This window comes from Ipomoea nil, unplaced genomic scaffold (genome assembly GCF_001879475.1).
Source record: "Ipomoea nil cultivar Tokyo-kokei standard unplaced genomic scaffold, Asagao_1.1 scaffold2704, whole genome shotgun sequence".
NCBI lineage: Eukaryota > Viridiplantae > Streptophyta > Magnoliopsida > Solanales > Convolvulaceae > Ipomoea > Ipomoea nil.
In genome coordinates this window covers 2,489,112-2,511,112 of record NW_017619132.1, presented here as the reverse complement: position 1 = coordinate 2,511,112, position 22,001 = coordinate 2,489,112, and the positions used below count along the sequence as shown (strand labels likewise).

Genomic DNA, 22,001 nt, shown 5'->3' with positions numbered 1-22,001 from the left:
ACGCAAATTCAACCTTCAATTATCTATGCATGAACAATTTCAATATAATCTTGCCTTAATATACTTTAAAGTACTTATTTAAAAAAAAAAAAATCATTGGGCATTATCCCAATCGCGCAATGCGCGTAAAAAACTAGTATATATATATATGTATGGTTTCAACAAATAGGCAAACTACACACTTGTGTGTTGTACTCAACACTGCTAACCTCATACCTTCTGAGGTATACATATATATGTAGGAGAAAACAACACAAAATTACATACACATACACACATATATAAGCATATGCATGCAGGAATACTGATAGACTGTGTGTATATATTCATGCAGGTGGTGGTCTAGGTGGAGAAGATTTGAGTGCTAATCTGAAGATTTCATCAAAAGCAGACTCAATACATGACTTCAGTTTCTTCCCATTTATGAAATCTTTCTCCGTCACAATGGCGAGTCTCAGTTTTCCCACGTAACTCACCATCGTCACCGATAAACTCTGCATATCGTCATGCCAAACCCATATAATCAAGATCAGTGAAAACATATATGCCACTTCCTCTCTCTCTCTCTATATATAAAGGAAGTCTAGATATGTACCTGAGGGGCGCCAGCTACGGCGAAGTACATGCCCTTTACTGGATAGTTAATAAGGGTGGTTTCTTCCATCGGGCCAATCATGTTCGTCATGGTAACGCTTGTGTTCCTTAACGTTCCACGTATGTATTGTGCAGTCGCCTGCAACCATCCATTATAAGAGCTGAAGAATTATTGTACAAATATACCTAACCTCTCACCGTAAATCTTAAATCCATTAAATTAAGGGTTAAAATCTTAGAAAATATGATTGTGTAACTGCTATTTAAATATGCAATTTAAGTAAAGTCGTCTTAAAAAAATCGACTCAAATTAAGAAGATTCTTTAGCTGGAGTCTAAGTTAGTCCGATCAACTTGGCTGGAGTTGTCGAAAATATGACATTTTCATATCATTGACGAAGCAAGAAAAATTATACTATTGACCATGGTCTACATTGTGGATTACGCATAAATGTTCATTTTTAGCATAGTAAATGTTCACTTTTAATATATTGAAAGTTTATTTTAATAGGGAAAATTGTCAAAAATACCCCCAAGCTTTACTTGAGAAGTCAATTATTCGCCCAAACTTTTGAAAATTTCAATTAGGTACATAAACATGTTGATTTAGTTTATCAAGACCCAAATACCTGTTAGCTAGTGACCTGTAATAACAGGTCACTAGGTTGTCCGGTCATATTCTAGTGGCGAAAACCGATGACGGCGACCAGCATATCGTCGGAAAAGAGTTAGTCACCTTCTCCAATGACTAGAGATGGCGAAACTGGTCGCCATCACAGAGATGGCCACCAATAACTCGCCATCTCCAATAGGAGGCGACCAAACCTAGGGGCGTGGAATCGGTTAATCGAACCATTTTAACCGAAGTTTTTAAAAGTTTAACCGTTAACCGGACCAAAACTTTGTATTACCGAATTAACCGAACCGAAATTTTTTCCAATTAATCGATTAACCGAAATTTTTTAAGCTAAAATTTTAAATCTTTAAAATAATACCTATAATAATAAATCTATAAGAAAATATACGGACACAATACCATAACAACACTACAAACATAAAAACACAAATTATAACGTCCAAACAACCATATATATTTTATTATATATATATATATATATATATATATATATATATATATATATATATATATATATTTAAAATTTCGGTTAACCGATAGTTTCTAACAGAATTAACCGTTAATATAAATTTTGCAAATCCTTCAACCGTTAACCGAACTAAAATTTTTCGATTAAAGAACAGTTAACCGAAATTCATTGGTTCGATCGATTAACTGAAGTTTGCACACTCCTAACCAAACCTGGTCGCTTTATCCATCCCTCGGGGATGGCGACCAGTTTCGTCGCATTCACCAACGACGGAGAAGGCGACTAATTTGGTCACCATCTCCAGTCGTTGGAGAAGGAAACCAACCCTTTTCCGACAATCGTTGACTTAAGTAATATTTAAAGATGTATTTTACTCTTTTTATCTTTTAATAATATACTATACCAAAAAATAAATATTTAATACACAAAAAATAAACATTTAATGTACTAAAACTAAACATCCAGTATACTAATAATAGACAATAACCTTTCAAAAAAAAAAAAAAAAAAAAAAAAGACAATAAATTGCAGTTTGTCAAACACTTGGCGGACATACCTCTGGGCCCCTGAGCTTTCTGGAGAATTCGAGGAGCTGGCTGGTGAGATAGACGGACGCGGAATTCCGTTGCCGCTTCACCATGCGGTGGGCTTTGTAGATGAACTGGAGGGGATTGGACGAGTCGCCGTCGCCGGTGGCGGCCGCGGGCCGCAGTTTGGGTAACGCGAAGGGGAGAAACGTGAACCGGTTTCCCCATGGCATTTCCGCGTTGGGTTTGATCATCTCGCTCACCGACTTATAACCTCCGATCGCCCTGGTGTTGAACAGCACAAGCGCCGTGCATTCCCCGTTGCATGTTTCTCTCTCGCTTTCCTGCATGTATAATCTCGTTCCGTACGTCACTATCCCCGAAATCACGTCGTTGATCGTGACGTTAAGACTGGATTTTATCTGTTTCAGATGGTAAAGCGAAAGCGTCATGGTAGTAACGGAGATCGGCCGGAACTCGACGCCGTCATCCTGGGAATGAATCGCCGTTTTGTCGTCGTCAATCAAACTGCTCTTCAGAAAACTCCAGGAAAAATCCGTCACCGTGTCGACAACTCCGGACAAGAACCTCGGCACGGCCTTGATCGCCCTGGCGACGGCGTTGCTATTCTTCCCCTGCTTCTTGCCGCTCCCTTCCCGCCGGGGAAACGTCAGCGGCAGCGCCGGATTATCAGCCCGTTTAAGGCAAGAAAGAAGAGCTCCCATCAAGGAGTAGCCGTCTCCGAGCGAGTGGTGGAGCTTGAAGATACAGTTCCCGGCTGCATTGCTCGTCGGGTACCGGAATATGTGAATCTCCCATAACGGTCGGGTTTCCGGGAATGGATCCATGGCTATCTTCGTCAGATACTCCGACAAACAATAGTCGTAGAATTCCAACGGCTTCCCGACGGGGAATATCGGGACTTTGAGATGGTCTTCGGGATTAACTTTCACCGGTTTCCAATTCTTCTCACCATTTTTTCCGGTCACCTGTTTAAAGAAAGAAGAATATAAGTGCCTACTATTGGCCGGGCATCTGAGTCCAGTTCATAATTAAGTAGATAAGATTAAGGTAGCATATATACCATGATTGAGGAAAACCTTGGATTAATGGGCAAAAAGACATCCCTGATTTCAGAAAGGATGACTGAATCATCATCTTCAATTGGAACACTTGTTTCCAGAACAGCAATAATGGAGAGGGACAACACAGAACTGTTCATGTACTGCGAACAGGGACTAGCAGGCGCCAGAACTGCTTCATCATCTCCATCTAAATAACACTCCATCTCGTCTTCAGTTCACTTGTATGCTAGTTTATTTCTTTCGTATAGTAGTTCCTCTTGCATTTATATGTGTATGTATATATATACACACAGAGATATAATAATTTGTTGAATTAGCATTCAATTAAGGTTAAGTAGTCGGTTGTTAAACAAAAATATTACGGAGTATATGTATTCCCATTATTTAGTTGCAATTTTTATTTTCTCTCTAAAAATCTTGAGGTAGACAATTGTACTATGTCTATATATATATATAATTTAATTCTGGGGATGTTCTAAGAACAAAAATAAAAAACTAAAAAAAAACTACATAAATCGCATTAGGACCACACTAATATTGGTAACTATCAAGAGTGGCCCAAATCTATTAGGGAAAAGTCAAGAACATACCCTAATCTATTAGGGAAAATTAAATCACATAGCCAAAAATCAAACTGTAAATTAAATTTTCGAAACCATTTATCATTTAATCAACACCATAAATATTCAGGATGATGTTTTAATTTATAGCTTAGATTGGTGGCATTACCATTTATCAATGCGTAAGTTTGTACACGATACCGTCGTAACGGCGATCCCCCATAACCTGCCATAACTCATTAAAGTTGTGTTGACCATTAATGTCGCCCACTCCTGCATTATATATATTTTTTCAGTAACATTATTGTTGTATAGACCTTTTAGTATGTAGTAATGTGTGAATAGTGGGAAACAAAAGATTATTCCGTAAGAGTTAAGACATTATCTTTGATTTATAGAAACCTCACTGTCGTTGTCTGAAAGTAAGCTTTAGGTGAATTTTACTATGTAAGACATATCCGATTATGATTCGATCTATCGCATTGTAGAGTGTGGACTATTACAGAGAAGTACAACTTTTTTTCTTCATTACTACTACTTTCTCAACATACTGAATCACAAAGAGTCAATACTACCTCACTGGGGATTGAACTCATGACCTCCCATTTGGGAGAGCCACTTAATATCACTGGATCACAAGGTCTGACAAATGTCCTTATTTTATTTATTTACAGAAAGTCCCCATATATTATCGGCGCACTTTAGGTGAAGTTTGTCTTATGACCCTAATCGATTAAGGATAAGGACCATAAAGAGTTAAATCAACCTAAATTAGTCAGATCATAGCTTACTAATTCAAATCCAGAAGACCAACATATAATCCACTTAATTTAATTTTCTAGTGTTATGATATAGCGTAGAGTGCATATGGAAGATGTAACAAAAAGTGTTATCTTCTTCACGTGTCTGCATAGACTGCATATTGAAGGTAGACCTAACTGAAAGTGCAATAATCTTGATTGGACGTCATGCAACGTAAGTGAAATGAACTTTAAGGTGAAAATTGCAGTGCAATAGTAGTTCAGCAGAATTTGGTACAAAAGTCTAAAACTGATGAAAGAGGTGATCTAATTTTGGGTAGGCCAACTCTCTTTGTATCAGCCCTTCTACTTTATTGCATGTGCCTGGGCGGTGTCACCCATTTTGCTGGAAATATATATATATTATTAATGATCAAACTCAACAAATCAAATGAATATATATTCCATCAATTAGCATTAACAACTAACAAAAAATTTAAGGTTAAAATAAAAATATCACTGTGAAAATTGACTCTAAACTTGTTAATTAAGTTATTGAAAGGCCGGAAGTCTATGTTGAATTTGTGGGAGAAGTGCAAATATATATGAGATGACAAGGTAATAAAAGATTCGAATTTTAATTTACATCGTTATAAAGAGCAAAATAAAATTACACTCCGACCATCTTGCAAAAAGGTAGGCGTATTCGACGTGCACTTAATTTTAGGTTGATTGAGCTGTCCTCAATAGAATTTCAATGGATTTTGGATATGATCACTGTCTTGGTGGTTCTCAAGGAAAGGGCCCGTTTTCATGAACTAGCGTTTGAGTATTTTATCCTTTTTTTATTAAAAAAAATAAGCATTATTGTTGAATTTTGATTTTAATTATACATGACAGATTAAAATAGATATATACTTTCGGTGTCTATATAATATTTTTCAACTTCACCTATAGTTATAGAGTTTTAAATTAGTTGAAATATTGCAAGTCTCTTTTAATGCTTTGTCACCTTGTCATCCTACTCTCTTCTAACATGATTACATTTTGTGCATGATCCTAATTGTTTGGATAAGAGATCATACTTAACTTGACTTTATATATATATATATATATATATATATATATATATATATATATAATTTGAATTAGATGCGAATTGAATTTGGCTCTCATATAAATTTGCATTTTTAGAGGAGTTGTACAATTTTAAGGTGTTCTTTAATTTTTTTAAAATTATTTCTGGTTTTATTGTGCACGTTTACTAAGGATTAGAGTTACAGGTTCAAAATCGATTGATTATCTCGATTGGTTACAACAATATAGTCCTATAGGAATAGCTAACATAAAAGTCTCATATACAATAGGCTAGACAAAGTCAACTAAAACTACCACCACAAGTCTATTAAGTACGAAATGGTGGGCATACGTGAGAGAATGGGTGGTGGCCGGAGTAGGTGCGGCGGCACTCACCGTACGTTCAGAAGAGTTTGTCGAGAAAAAATTAGGAGAGAGAAGGCTAACTGATACCAGATGAGAGTTACAGGTTCAAAATCGATTGATTATCTCAGTTGGCTACAACAATAGAATCCTATAGGAATAACTAATATAAAAGTCTCCTATACAATAGACAAGGCAAAGTCAACTAAAACTACCACCACAAATCTATTAAGTATACACTATAATATTATTATTAACACTGAGAAATTAAACTCTAAAAAGATGTATATGAAAAATTATTGTGTAGACTATAGTCCACTGTACTGAATGTATATTATTAAATAATATATAAAAAATTATATACTTTGAATATATTAAAAAGTACTTTTATTTTTGATTCATGCAAATATGTAGATTTTGGCGGGCTCTAATAAATTACTTTTTGAGTATATATCTAAAATGGTCTTTCGACTATAGCTAAATTAACAAATTGGTCCTCGACTTTTAATTTCAATCAATTAAGTCCTTAACTTTACAATTTTAACACAATTTGGTCCTTTGTCTATTTGACCGTTTGTTGACTGCACTTTTTTAGGATATATATGTAATTTCATGGTTCAATTATCGGTTTTTTTAAGGTTCCGGTTGCATTTCTAGACCGCATTGTTACATTTGAATCCACTGCCGGCGCTGCACCCCATGCCGGAGAGATTATAGCTTTTGATAGATAGATCGTCGAAGTCCCTGGAGTGGCTCTTTGAGAAAGCTGTGACGTACTCCAAGCGATGTAGGCAAGCTGAACCGGCTCGGGATCCCCAAGCAGCAAGCGGAGAAGCACTTCCCCCCTCCGAAACGGCAATGTCACCTCCAAGAGCGTTCTCTAAGCTGAACCGGCTCGTGATTCCCAAGCAGCAAGCGGAGAAGCACTTCCCCCTCTGAAACAACGATGTCACCTCCAAGAGAATTCTCTTGAGCTTTGCAATGAAACTACATATATATCCTCAAAGATCGCGGTCAACAAACGGTCAAATAAATGGAGGACCAAATCGTGTCAAAATTGCAAAGTTAAGCACTTAATTTGTTGAAATTGAAAGTTGAGGACCAATTTGTGAATTTAGCTATAGTCGAGGGATCATTTTGGGTATTTACTCTTACTTTTTTTATGTGAGTCTCAATATAAATATTTTCGTCAAGATTTTATGTTTGAGAGTAAAAATTGAGAGTATAAAATGAAAATACACATAACATTTTCCTTTCTTTTATCATTTACAATTCAGTATTTTGAAACAATTATTGGTAGATAGATAGAGATGGCATGCAAGTCAAACTTATTAAAGAGTTCTGGATAGATTACTTTATGTGGTGCATTCTAAATCATATATTTATAGTAATTTTATAGTGATTGAGGTACTGGATATAATGTGAAAAATAAATTATCATCATAGATCAACAAATACGGCTTCCATTTCTACACAAATGAATGTAACATTTTAAAAAAAAAAAAAAAAACAAGAGCCACTTGCCGCCGGTCTTCTTGTCTGCGATGGCCTGGTGGGGAGCCCGCAGACTGAGTTGTCTTTAATTTTTTTATTTTTTTATTTTTAATGAGAGCATTTGATCCTCTTCTTTTAAATTTTGACACTTTAATTTGCACACCGCAACAAATTCGAAGTTAGATGGGTCGGTGGGACAATATTATTAGTAATAATATGTGATCCAAGCAAAAAAAAAATTTATAGTAAACAAATTTTTTTATGTTCGAATCTTGTGAAAGGAGCAATGAGCCACCGACCCATCAAGTGAAAAAATAGTAAAGACGATGCCTCATAAGGAATTCCCAAATGAGTAAAGTATGATTATCATACCTAAAAGTTACACAAGTTCGCTATTGTCGATAGTCTCTCAGTCGAGTCCATTACACATAGTTGTAACTTCTGTGCGTGTAAAACGTCTTTTTACTACGTCATACATGGTTTGTTGGTTATTACATGAATCTGGGGGGGGGGGGGGGTGCACACCATGGAGTAGAAAAAGAAGAAGAAGAAGGAGAAGTAGCCTTAACAATTAATTATTCTTCCCAAAAGGTTAAATTTTCAACCACAAGAGCCCTCCACACCCCGACCGACAGAACAATTATTTATGAATATACTATGTAATAACCGACCGAAATTAATGTACTAAAATAGTAATATATATATATATATATATATATATATATATATATATATATCATTAAAAATAACCATTGGGGGTTAAAAACTAGTAATAATAAGTTTAAAGTTTAAAAGTATTCATCTACATCTTTTTTAATATAATTATTGTTAATCCTTATAACTATCATAAATTTTAATTTATAATTTTATTTTAATATAAAAAATTATTATCATCATTAAAAATATAATTAATATTTTCTAAATTATAACATAGTAATAAGAAAATAAAATTATGACGGTTAACCAAACACTGATTATTTATTTATTTATTTTTTTTTTTGAATGTCACTGATTATTTATTTATTTATTTATTTATTTGCAGAAGACCAAAGAGTTGTATCTTTCCTCCATGGGAGTCATAGTAGTGCCAACTGAGCACAAAGTGTTTGACATTTTTCGGGACCTTAATTTTCGTACTAATTGCAATGTGGATAAACCTTAAAAAATATAATGTCATGGTGTCTCTCCTTCTAACACTCATTACTACGTGGTGTTTGCCTTTCCCCTTATTAATTTGATCAATAGCACCACTGATTTGATCGGTCTTCAAATTATATAGGTTAGCTAGGTGGTTTCAATTATAAAATATCTTCAAATTAAATTCCATCACCAAGACTATGTGGTCTAATGGTATCCAGGTTGGACTTCCATTTGGAAGGTTACGAGCTCGAGCCTCAGTGGAGGCGTTATTAGTTCTTTGTGTTTCAGTAGATTGAGAAAGTATATGAACAGATACTACAATGTAATAGGACTAGTAACATTCAAAAAAAAAATTCCATCCTATCACTTTATTCACATTATTAGGTTTATATATGAATCAATCATTATCATTAATAAAGAGTAGATGGTAACTCATTTGTTTTTTTATGGGTATATTCTTTTGTCCGGATAGCGTGTAAAATTCGAATTTTAAGACCTTTGATCTAAATTGTACAAAAATAGAAAACAGAGAAAACATGAGGCCAGGTACCAAACACCTGTAAATTTAAATTCAAAACTTTTTGCAAAAATTACACGAAAATATGAAATAGGGAAAACACAAGATACTATACCAAACGTATGAAAATTTGAATTTAAGAATTTTTTTCTAGATTACACGAAAATGAAAACTGGAAAATATAACATAAAAAGTGAGAAAAATGTACGAATATTATAAATATAAATTTTTGTTTGCAAATACTTTTTTTTTTTTTTTTTGAAAACAAATACTTTTTTCTTTTAATATGTATAAATATTAATTGTTTACAATTTTTTTAAAAGAAATATGTTTGTTTTTCATTTTTTTTTTTAATTTAAAAAACGACCATAAAATGTGACAGTAACTGTTTAATGTTTCTGTACATTATAAGTTTTCACCTAATCCGGTACCAAAACAAATAGTTAAAATTATACGTTTTATATATATACGGGCACACTCAAGTGAGAACGACCGCCCAGGAAAGAAATAAGAATCACTCACAACTGTCTACGTGTCCAGAACAACGAATCAGATTTGTAATTTTTAAAAAAAAATGACGCGGTGGTATTTTAGTAAATGACTCAAATTTTGGTGCAAGTAAATGTGTTAGAAGTGCAAGTAGTTGGTGCATCTTTGCAAGTAAAATCACTTACAAGTGCAAGTAATTTACCTTGTTAACATTCGTGCATTTATGTGCAACTAATTATAACGTTCGGTGTAACTAGTTATAACGTTAAATGCACTTATTATTGATACTCAGTGTAAATTTTACTTGCACATGTAATACATTTTACTTACACTTGTAATACATTTTACTTGCACTTGACTATATGAAACTACTATTTGCACTTGTAATATATTTTACTTGCACTTCGATGTTCAATTATTTAAAAAAATGTCACCATATTTTTTTTAAATAAGTTTTTCTTATTCGTTAGATCTGAAGACGTGGCCGATTGCCATGCATTTTGCAGTTCTCTTCTGGGCACACGCGCGCGCACACACACACAACTCCAGCATTATCAATACACTTTGATCTCTTAAACATTATCATAGTCCTACTTCAATTTACGCAACATAACTTCTGATCTTCATCCTTTTTTTCTTTTTCTTTTTTCTTTTTTGGTAAATAATGGTAGACTTTTCATGGGAAGGAGGGGGTTGTTAGCGTGTAGACTGTAGATCAGACAACCAATTTCAAAAAAAAAAATCCAAAAGAGGTTCAACTACTAGCTCTGATCTGCACATGAATATATGTTTTACTTTGGTTCTACGAAGATTTGGTTGTCTGGCACGTTAATGTCATTTGATGAATACACTAGTTAGGCCAGCAACGTTATGCTGTAGCACGTGTCCACCTTACAAGGTGGCATGGACGGAGCTAAAAAATTCGGTTGAGGGGGGCGAAGAAGTAAGGAAGGATTTAGAATTTTTTTCAGTAAAGACGAAACATTAAAACAGAAGAGATAATTTAAAAAAAAAAAAACACATCTCATTATTAATATAAAAGAATGTTATATATATGTGTGTATTAAATATTAACCAGATATTAAAAACGTGACTGTGTTGAAACCATAGGGAATGAGTAAAAGAAAAACTGTTGAAGCCAACTAAAAAAAAAAAAAAAAAAAAAAAAAAAAAAAAAACTATTGAAGCCAACTATAAATAAATATGTCAATGCCAAAATTCAAACCCTTATCCTTTACCATGACTCAACATGTGCTCAACCAACTTATCTAAATTAACTTTTATTAACATTTAATAGTTTTATTTTACTAATACTAACACATATACTATATATACATACAAAAATTATATATGGGGTGGGGGTGGGGTGGAGTGAGGGGGGTAGCTGACCCCCCTGCCCCACCTTTGGCTCCGTCCCTGCAAGGTGGGCACGGTTCCATATCTATAATTTCTATACTTTAGATTCATAATTTTTATACTGTAGATTTATAATTTCTATACTGTAGATTTATAAAATTTATACTTTAAATTCATAATTTTTAAACTGTAGATTCATAATTTAAATACAGTAGATTCATAATTTCTGTACTGTAAATTCATAATTTATAAACTGTATAGTTATCAAATTATGAACATATAGTTCTCTGATTTGTGAAAATAGAATTCAACTATTAAAATCTAAAGTATAAATTTTATGAATCTACAAAATAGAAATTATTGGTCTACAGTATACAAATTATGAATATAGAACCGTATCCACCTTACAAGGTGGGCACGTGCTCGCGGCATAATTTGCCAGTTAGGCCATGAGCCCGTGACACGATAATGTCATTTGATGAATACACTAGTTAGGCCAAGAGCCCATGACACGATAATGTCATTTGATGAATACACTAGGCCATAAGCCCATGACACGTTATATAGAGGCTACAAGGGAACAGTTACAACAATCTACAACTAGTAAAGGGAAACAGAACACCTAAAGCGCAGCGGAATAGAATTGTCAGTAAAGGACCTATTCTTTCACATATTAGAAGGTAAATTGAGTTCGTCTAACTTGGAAACTTAATATCGGCCAAAGCTAAACTATACACTTCTACATGCATACAAAGAGCTCAACCCAACCTCAGTCTAACAATTCTAGGAGTCCGATCTCTAGATTGTTTATGGCATGGTTCGAACTTCTACCATAATACTAAAAACGTAATGAATTTGAAATGAGGGCGGAACACTATGATTGGACTGTTTTAATGCATTTTTCTCTAGTTAGATGAGTTGTTATAGCACAATACAATTTGTCACAGTAAGAAAGAGTGGAATTTAAGTAGTTTGAGACATAATAGTTAGATGAGTTACGTTGTTATAGAAGTAATACCAACAATGAGATTGAGACCTTTAAATGGAGTTATTGCCATGATGCCCCCCCAAAAAACACTATGATTGGACTGTTTTTAATGCATTTATTTCTATTTATAGTACGATATAATTTGTCACCAGTGAGAAAGATTGGAATTTAAGTAGTTGGAGACATGATAGTTAGATGAGTTGTTATAGAAGTAATACCAACAATGAGATTGAGACCTTTAGATGGACTCATTGGCATGATGCCCCCCAAAACAAACACTATGATTGAACTGTTTTTAATGCATTTATTTCTAGTTAGATGAGTTGTTATAGCACGATATAATTTGTCACTAGTGGGGAAGAGTAGAATTTAAGTAGTTGGAGTGATAATAGTTTGATGAGTAGAATATAAGTAATACCAACAATGAGATTGAGACCTTTCAATGGACTCATTGGCATGATGCCCAAAAAAAAACTATGATTGGACTATTTTTAATGCATTTATTTCAACATTAAAAAAAAAAAGAAAAAAAAGAAAGAGAGAGAGAAGGAAATTGAAGTAAACACAATTAATTGAAGAGTTTATTATTTGAAAGACCACACAAACACATAGACATATATATATAGTTGAACTCATAACCTTTCACATGAGCTTGACCCGAACCCATAGTAAACTTAACACGGCTAACTTCATAACCTTTGACGTATATAGATGTTGGAGAAAACAACACAAAATTACATACACATGCATATATAAGCATATGCATGCAGGAATACTTATAGACTATATATGTGTATATATATTCATGCACGTGGTGGAGAAGACTTGAGTGTTAATCTGAAGATTTCATCAAAAGCAGACTCAATACATGACTTCAGTTTCTTCCCATCTATGAAATCTTTCTCCGAACAAATGGTGACTCTCAGTTTTCCCGCGTAGCTCAACATCGTCACCAATAAATTCTGCAAACCGCCATGCCAAACCAATATAATCAAGATCAATGAAAATATATATATGTCATTTCCTTTATTTATACATACATATATATAGTTGGGGTCCCCTATATATATATATATATATATATATATATATATATATATATATATTTATTTATTTATTTATTTATTTATTTATTAGTAATAGTGTTATGACACCTCTATTTTACCATCTCAATGAGTGGTTACAGAATGAAATTCCGGTGGTGAGAGATTGAATATTTTAAAAAAATGACACGGAAGTTGGAAAGATAAAGGATTTGCTGAAATTAATTCATTGAAAAATTAACATAAAGGAAGTGTGGATATGTACCTGAGGGGCTCCAGATACAGCGAAGTACATGCCCTTTATTGGATGGTTACAAAGGGTGGTTTCTTCCACCGGACCGATTATGTTCGTCATGGTAATACTTGTGTTCTTTAACGTTCTACGTAAGAACTGTGCAGTTGCCTGCAATCATCCATTATGAGAGTTGAAGATTTATTGTACAAATATACCTAACCTTCGGCCGTACATCTTAAAACTTTGTGGCATGAAGTGTAGGTAAATAACTTTATGGAGGACAATAATTTGCATTTTTTCAAACACATTGCGGACATACCTCAAGGCCCCTGAGCTTTCTGGTGAATTCGAGGAACTGGCCGGTGAGATAGAGGGACGCGGAATAGCGTTGCCGCTTGACCATGCGGTGGGCGTTGTAGATGAACCGGAGGGGATTGGACGAGTCGCCGTCGCCGGGGGAGCGCAGTTTGGGTATCGCGAAGGGGAGAAACGTGATCCGGTTTCCCCATGGCATTTCCGCGTTGGGTTTGATCATCTCGCTCACCGACTTATAACCTCCTCCCATCGCCCTCGTGTTGAACAGCACCAGCGCCGTGCATTCCCCGTTGCATGTTTCTCTCTCGTTTTCCTGCATGTATAATCTCGTTCCGTACGTCACTATCCCCGAAATCACGTCGTTGATCGTGACGTTAAGACTGGATTTTATCAGTTTCAGATGGTAAAGCGAAAACGTCATGGTAGTAACGGAGATCGGCCGGAACTCGACGCCGTCATCCTGGGAATGAATCGCCGTTTTGTCGTCGTCAAGCAAACTGCTCTTCAGAAAATTCCAGGAAAAATCCGTCACCGTGTCGACAACGCCGGACAAGAGCCTCGGCACGGCCTTGAACGCCCTGGCGACGGCGTTGCTATTCTCCCCCTGCTTCTTGCCGCTCCCTTGCCGCCGGGGGAACGTCAGCGGCAGCGCCGGATTATCTGCCCGTTGAAGGCAAGAAAGAAGAGCTCCCATCAAGGAGTAGCCATCTCCGAGTGACTGGTGGAGCTTGAAGATATAGTTCCCGCCTGCATTGCTCGTCGGGTACCGGAATATGTGAATCTCCCATAACGGTTGAGTTTGCGGGAATGGATCCATGGATATCTTCGTCAGATACTCCGACAGACAGTAGTCGTAGAATTCCAACGGCTTCCCGACGGGGAATATCGGGACTTTCAGATGGTCTTCGAGAATAACTTTCACCGGTTTCCAATTCTTCTCACCATTTTTTCCGGTCACCTGTTTAAAGAAACAAAAATATAAGTGCCTACTGTTTTGCAGCTGAGTCCAATTCAGAATCCTGTCATTGAAATGTGGAGCTGATTTGACTCATATGATATATGCTTAATCCGACATTGAAATGTGGAGCTGATTTGACTCATATGATAAATGCTTAATCTGACACTTACTCTTATGATTTCATTATTCTTACTATTTGTTTAGATCACTAAGTTACGATCATAACTTCATCACAAAAACTGCTACAAATAATTAAGTAGCTAGATAAGATTAAGGTAGCATATATACCATGATTGAGGAAAACCTTGGATTAATGGGCAAAAAGACATCCCTAATTTGAGAAAGGATGACTGAATCATCATCTTTAATTGGAATGCTTGTTTCCAGAACAGCAATATTGGAGATAGACAACGCAGAGCTGTTCATGTACTGCGAACAGGGACTAGCAGGCGCCAGAACTACTTCATCATCTCCCTCTAAATAACACTCCATTGTTGTCTTCACTTGAATGCTTGTTTATTTCTTTCGTAGTTCTCTTGCATGTATCTGTGTACGTATATATATACACACGGAGATATAATAATAGGTTGAAATAGCATTTGATTAGGGTTAAGTAATCGGTTGTTAACTGAAAACTTCTTTTAGATTGCTTTACATTATTAATTTTTGTGCCACCTTATTGATAAGTGACGTGATAGGGTATGGAGGAAAGGCAATTATTATATGGCCGTATTGGTGGACCCAAAATTACTATCTGTGGCCTGCAGCTCATTCTTTGTATTAAAATGATGGTTTTCTTTTCCGAGCTCAATGATGAATTATATTAACCTGGGTGGTCTGATTAATAAATTTTATTAAATAAAGACTTATGACAAGTATGGATTATTAAATGAATTTGAATAATGTGACAAACGATAATAATGAACGAATATAAGTCACGGGGACAAAGATTGTGGATTAGGACATGTTGTGTCTCAACAAGACATAAATGAGAGTTTTTATACCCAACTCCAAAAATAATGGTGGCAGGTCCTCCCAAACGCCTTGGACCGCGACAGACATCGTGAGACTCGGACCATGCGAAAACTTCGCCACTCGGCCGACCTCGGGTAAGGTCTGCCTTGGCCGACCCCAGGGGGCTGACCTCAGATGAGGTCCACCCTGGCCGACGACCCTATGGCAAAGCGCGAAGCTTGGCTACTCAGGTCCGCCGGGTTGGGTTTCGGTGCCCCGAACTTGATCCGTTCCAGGTCCATTTATAAATATTCCATCACCATGTAATCCAAGTATGATAAAAGAAAAAGTACACATTGCAAATTTGGCAATCTAATTAGAGGGAATCAGACATTTACCTACTAAAAATGCTAATTATAACCTTTTTTTTTTCAAGTTTGTTTATTGATTTAATTTGGAGTTTTTTCAAGTTTAATGGCTTAATTGTTATTTCCGAACAGTTCAACGATTTATTTGTACTTTTTTCAAATTAATAGGTAAATTAATAAAATTTGTATGTAATTAATTTATATAAGGATTTGAATTTTGGAGGTAAATTAATGATATGATTTTTGTGTGGCAAATTATATTTCAATATTAATTTTCATTCCAAAAATACAAGAATTTAAAATGAAAAGAAAACAATTTACAACATGTTCACCTTTTCTTTTTAAACAACATAAGAGTAACCCAAAAGGAGTTTTTTAGAAACAAAATTTGGGAGGGGGTCTTTTGATTGTTGGGGGTGTGGGACTTTTTCATCGTTTTTTATTCTGCAAATTAAAGTTTTTTTTTTTTTTTTTTTTTGGTTCCATGTAATAGGAAAAAAAAAAGTAGAATAAAATGCTGCATGTGCAAGTTGGGCCAACTTGCCGCACCCAGCCTGCATACGTCTTATTATTATTATTATTATTATTATTATTATTATTATTATTATGTGAAATATATGTATACCTTTTAGATCATTTTACATGTTAATTGCTAACTTAAATAATTAATTTTATCAAATATCTTTTTACAAATTGTTGATACAATCCGCTGGTCAAACCCGCTAATATAATTTATTATTTGCTAAACGCTAATGGCTGATTACCAAACAAGGCCTGAAACTGACAACGGTTATGCCATGGACCCCGGTCTACTTTGCAATGTGGATCCGGGTAAAAAATACACAATTTATATACTGAATGTTCACAATTTGAATTGTAAACATTCAGTATGTAAATTGTAAACATTTAGTATATAAAAGTGTAACATGCAGTATGTAAATTGTGAACATTCAGTAGATAAATTGTGAGCATTTAGTATATAAAATTGTAAATATTCAGTGTGTAAATTGTAAACATTTAATATAAAAATTGTATATTTTTGGACCCACATTCACCTTGATAGGTAGAACCGGGCCCACATAATAATTTGCCTAATAAAACTGATAAAAAGAGGTGATTTAATTTTGGGTAGGCCAACTCTCTTTAATTTGCGTCTGCCCTTCTTCTTTATTGTGCCTTGACTTGAATTGGCGGTGTCACCCATTTTGCTGGATATATTATTAACTATCACTTTTGGAAATTATGGAATTTCTGACTATCTGAAAATGATCTTAAATCAAGTCAAAAGTTTTATTTCGATCACTTTTGATATCTGGAAAAACTTTTGTTGCTATTTCCGATCACTTTTTACTTTCTATTTGATTTAAGATCACTTTTAGGTGGTCGAAAATTTCATAATTTCCAGCAGTGTATATTGAATTTGTTGGAGAAGTACAAATATGGGATGATAAGGTAATTAATATGAGATTTGAATTTTACATTCTTACAAAGAGCTAAATAAAATTGCACCCCGACCATCTTGCTAATAGGTAGGCGTATTCGACGTGCTCTTGGTCTTAGGTTGATTGAGCTGTCCTCAATAGAGTTTCAATAAATTTTGGATATAAACATTGTCTTTGTGGTCTTCAAGGAAAGGGTCCGTTTTCATAAATTACTAAAATTAGCGTTTGAGTATTTCATTCCTTTTGATTCAAAAAAATAAGTATTATTGTTGAATTTTGGTTTTAGTTATATGTGACAGCTTGAAATAAATATATATTTTCAGTGTCTATATAATATTATTCAACTTCACTTATATATAGAGGTGTTGATTAGTTGAAATATTGTAAATCTCTATCATGAGTATTATCCTACTCTATTCTAACATAATTATATTTTGTGCGTGGTCCTAATTGTTTTGATAGGAGATCATTTGCATATAAATTTGCATTTTTAGAGTTGTATAATTTTAAGGTATTCTTTATTTATTTATTTTTTTATTTCTGATTTTATTGTGCACGTTTACTGAGCAACTCTAAAAAGGTATATATATCCTCAATCATCACTGTGAATCCATTTCCATGGAAGATGAGAGAATGACAAGCAAACATTTATTAGGTCGTTGGGGGTAGGAGGGATAATTATGAGCCAATAATGGATGGTTTACTTCATTTCTCCTTTTTTAATTTTTCATTTTTTTTTCTCCAGTTTTTTTTTTCTCTATTTCTCACATTTTTCATTTCTCATTTTCATTCTCCATTCTTTCAGTTTTTTATTTTTCTAATTTTCTAATTCCATTAAATACAATCATTCCATATAAGTTTTGTACATTTCTTCACCTTAATTATTTATTTGACTCTCACCTAGAAAGACGTACATACTATTTCCAAGATCTAAATATATATAAATTTCTTCATTTATTCTTCCAAAAGGCTGATCGAATCCAATCCTAAGGACTAAATTTCTTTATTTATAAAATTATAATTGATTTACTACATACCTACCTTCTTTAAATAATTGTCTTAATTATTTGTCTGACTCTCACCTAGAAAAATAAATTATCGTCATTGACTGGTTATTGTCAAAATGCAACTATATATTAACAGATACGAAAGAATGCAACATAACATTAAAAAAGCAAGAGCACTTGCATGCCGCCGATTTTCTTGTCTGCAGTAGGGAGATGACTGAGTTGTCTTTATTTTTTTCTTTTTCTTTTTAATGGGAGCATTTGATCCCCTTCTTTTAAATTTTGATAATTTGGACATGATAACAAATTCGAAGTTGGATTTTTGTATGTACTGAATTAATCTTATAGTAGTGTAAATTTTTATGTTCAGATCTTGTGAAAGGAGCAATGAGTCACCGACCCATCAAGTGGAAAAATAGCAAAGACACCTGTGAGTAAAGTATGATTATTATACCTAAAAGCTACAAGTTCGATTCTTGTCGATAATTTTTCTCTCAAGCCTATTGCACATGGTCGTAGCTTCTTAGGGTAATTTATCTCCCATGTGTGCGTACAAGGTCTTCTTAATTACTACATCATGTATGGTTTGTTGGTTATTACATGAACTCGGGGGCGGGGAGGGGGGGGGGGTGCGCACCAAGAAGAAGTGATTGTAAATATCATGGTTGAAAAAATCGCTAGGCGCCCATGTATTTTTTATTTTTTACAAATTTGTTTAATTTTTTTTAATTTTTTTTAAAAATATTTTAATACATGATAATTATAAACTACTTAATACTTTAATAGGTAATCGGCCAGCTAGGCGACCTAGTCGGTGCCAAGGAGACCTAGCCGGTGTCTAGGCGGTCTAGCCGGTGTCTAGGAGGCCTAGGCGGTCAGCACCTAGTCGGCCGCCTAGCCGCATAAACCAAAGATTATGGTGATACGCTAGGCGGCTAGCCAACGCCTAAGCATCGATTAATGGGTGCCTAGGCGGGATTTTTGCAACACTGGTAAATATTAACAAAAGTGATTGTGAAGTTTTTCCGTCCAAACTCAGAGACAATTTAGTAATATCAACATCATTTGGCAAAGTGTCATTTAGAATTAGTATTTATTAGTATTTATTTTTATTTTAATAAGTTAAAGTTAAAAAGTATGCATTTACATCTTTGTTAACATAATTATATTGTTTATTTTAAACCAAAGAACTTCCACCATTAAATCAAGCGTTCAATACAAAAACGAACCGTATTAAGCCAAATGAAAAATCAGAATTAGAACGAGCTGCTCTTGTCAAGGCATGAGCGGCCTTATTTACTGATCTTGAGATAAATTTGATAGACACATGATCATAGTGTCATTGAAGCTTTCGGCATTCATTAATGACGCAACTTGAAACGATAAGTCCAGTAATAAACCCTTAGCAAATTGCACACATGCAGACAATCTGAAAATAAAATAATCTTCAAATATCCGCAATCCTTTACTCATGCAAGGGCTTCCTTAATGGCCATGGCTTCTGCCAATGGGCATCATTCAAACTTCTAATCAAGACCTTTTTTGCACCAAGGAAACCACCATCGCGATCCTGAACAACAACACCAAAAGTGACTTGTTGAGAATCATGGAAGATTGCTGCATCGACACTTAATATAATATATTGTTAATCCTTATGACTATCATAAATTTTAATCTATAATTTTATTTTAATATAAACAATAATTATTATAATCATTAAAATAATTAATATTTTCTAAAAAATAACATAGTAATGAGAAAAAATATTTTTCTCACTATCAACCAAACACACTAATTTAATTATAGTAATATAAAAGTAATATTTTAATTACAGTCTAGGTTCATTTAATAATATATGTTATTGTATGACTCTAAATTTTAGTTTCATTTTTCACATACACTAATTTTATTATAACAACACTAAATTTTCATTTTAATTATACTATAGTTTCATTTGACAATTACATTGTTGAATGAGCTCTGTTTTTTATATTTATTTTTTCCACATACTAATTTCATTATAGCAACATTAAAATATCATTTTAATTCTACAACAGTTCCATTTGACGATCATGATCCAAATAGCATTGTGGACCATGGTCCACTGTATAACAATTGTTTGATGAATACACTAGGCCATGACATCGTCATCTTAACAAAGACATTGGGTCATGGTGTCTTCATCTTCATGAAAATGCTAGCAGGCCATGGCATTTATGACCTCATTGTTTTGGATTTTTTTTAATAACTCAGATATCTCAGTTTTGTCAGACTAATTTTTGAACCCTATGAATCGGCTCCAAAGTTTTATTAGACGGTAAATTGAATTCGTCAAATTTCAAAATTCAATACCGGCCAAATTGTACACTTCTGCATACAAAGAGTTCAACCCAACTCCAATCTAATGAGTCGTTATGCTGTGGGCTCGTGCCCAGCGTGCATCATGGGCACACTAACGGTGCCGTCAGTGGCACTGTTATTATTATTTTTTTTTTTTTTAAATTTCAGACTGCTTCGTTATAGGAGCATATATTCACAGCTCCGTGTTCATAATTTCATTACTGTACATTCATAATTTCATTACTGTACATTCATAATTCTATAACTGTACATTCATAATTCCGTAATTGTACATTCATAATTCAATAACTGTAAATTCATAATTTTCGAAGCTCTATGTTCATAATTGTAAGTTCATAATGTCAGAGTTCTGTGTTCATAATTTCATAACTATACATTCATAATTTCATAACTGTACATTCATAATTCCATAATTGTACATTCATAATTCCATAACTGTACATTCATAATTCCATACTGTATATTCATAATTCCATACCGAATATTCATAATTTTTGAAGCTCTATGTTCATAATTGTAAGTTCATAATTCTATAACTGTACATTCATAATGTCATAACTGTATATTCATAATTTCATAACGAATATGCCGTTAACGCCGTTAACGGCCTTTCGAACAAAATTTTTTTTTTATAGTTAAAACAGCGTCGTTTTCACTGAAAACGACGCCGTTTTAGCGACATGCACACCTTGCAACGTGCGCATAGCATAATTTGCCCAATCTAATAATTTTAGGACTCTGATCTCTAGATCGTCTATGGCATGGTTCGAACTTCCACCGTAACACTAAAAATGTAACGAATTTAAAACGAGAGTGGAACACTATGATTGGACAGTTTTAGTGCATTTATTTCTAGTTAGATGAGTTGTTATAGCACAATATAATTTGTCACCAATGGAGAATAGTGGAATTTAAGTAGTTAGAATGATAATAATTAGATGAGCTGTAATAGAGCTAGTAGCACTCAAAAAAAAAAAAAAAAAAAAAGATGAGCTGTAATAGCAGTAATACCAACAATAAGATTAAGCAATGGATTCATTGGCATTATGTCAAAAAAAAAAAAAAAAACAACACTATGATTGGACTCTTTTAATGAATTTATTTCTACGTTTAAAAAAAAGGGGGGAAATTGAAGTAAACATAATTAATTGAAGAGAGATTATTATTTGAAAAGCCACACAAATTAAACACATAGACATATATAGTCGAACTCATAACTTTTCACATGAATTTGACCCAAATAAAGATGTGCTAACCTCATAACCTCTGAGGTATACATATATT

General features: G+C 34.0%; 1 protein-coding gene across 3 annotated transcripts; it reads right to left on the bottom strand.

Annotated features, from left to right (window-relative positions):
• Positions 1-166: 166 nt before the first annotated feature.
• On the bottom strand, positions 167-15,231 carry LOC109155918 (O-acyltransferase WSD1-like). 3 transcript variants are annotated; one of them, XM_019303625.1, is made up of 5 exons: positions 14,874-15,221; positions 13,632-14,585; positions 13,343-13,480; positions 12,872-12,996; positions 167-369 (listed from the first exon to the last, which is right to left on the bottom strand). In XM_019303625.1, exons 1-5 carry the CDS (start codon positions 15,075-15,077, stop codon positions 327-329), a joined length of 1,464 nt encoding a protein of 487 aa, XP_019159170.1. In that variant the 5' UTR covers positions 15,078-15,221; the 3' UTR covers positions 167-326. The 3 variants fall into 3 exon arrangements, with proteins under 3 accessions (XP_019159170.1, XP_019159169.1, XP_019159171.1); XM_019303626.1 differs by lacking the exons at positions 167-369; positions 12,872-12,996 and adding exons at positions 490-556; positions 13,075-13,083 and having other exon boundaries at positions 13,310-13,480; positions 14,874-15,231; XM_019303624.1 differs by lacking the exons at positions 12,872-12,996; positions 13,343-13,480; positions 13,632-14,585; positions 14,874-15,221 and adding exons at positions 596-733; positions 2,256-3,215; positions 3,311-3,672 and having other exon boundaries at positions 167-494.
• Between the last annotated feature and the right edge of the window lie 6,770 nt (positions 15,232-22,001).

Coding starts and splice junctions, on each gene's coding strand:
- LOC109155918 (XM_019303624.1), bottom strand. CDS start 3,514: ATGGAGTGTTATTTAGATGGAGATGATGAAGCAGTTCTGGCGCCTGCT. Junction 3,216..3,310: donor CAAGGTTTTCCTCAATCATG/GTATATATGCTA, acceptor TTCTTTAAACAG/GTGACCGGAAAAAATGGTGA. Junction 495..595: donor CCGTAGCTGGCGCCCCTCAG/GTACATATCTAG, acceptor GACGATATGCAG/AGTTTATCGGTGACGATGGT.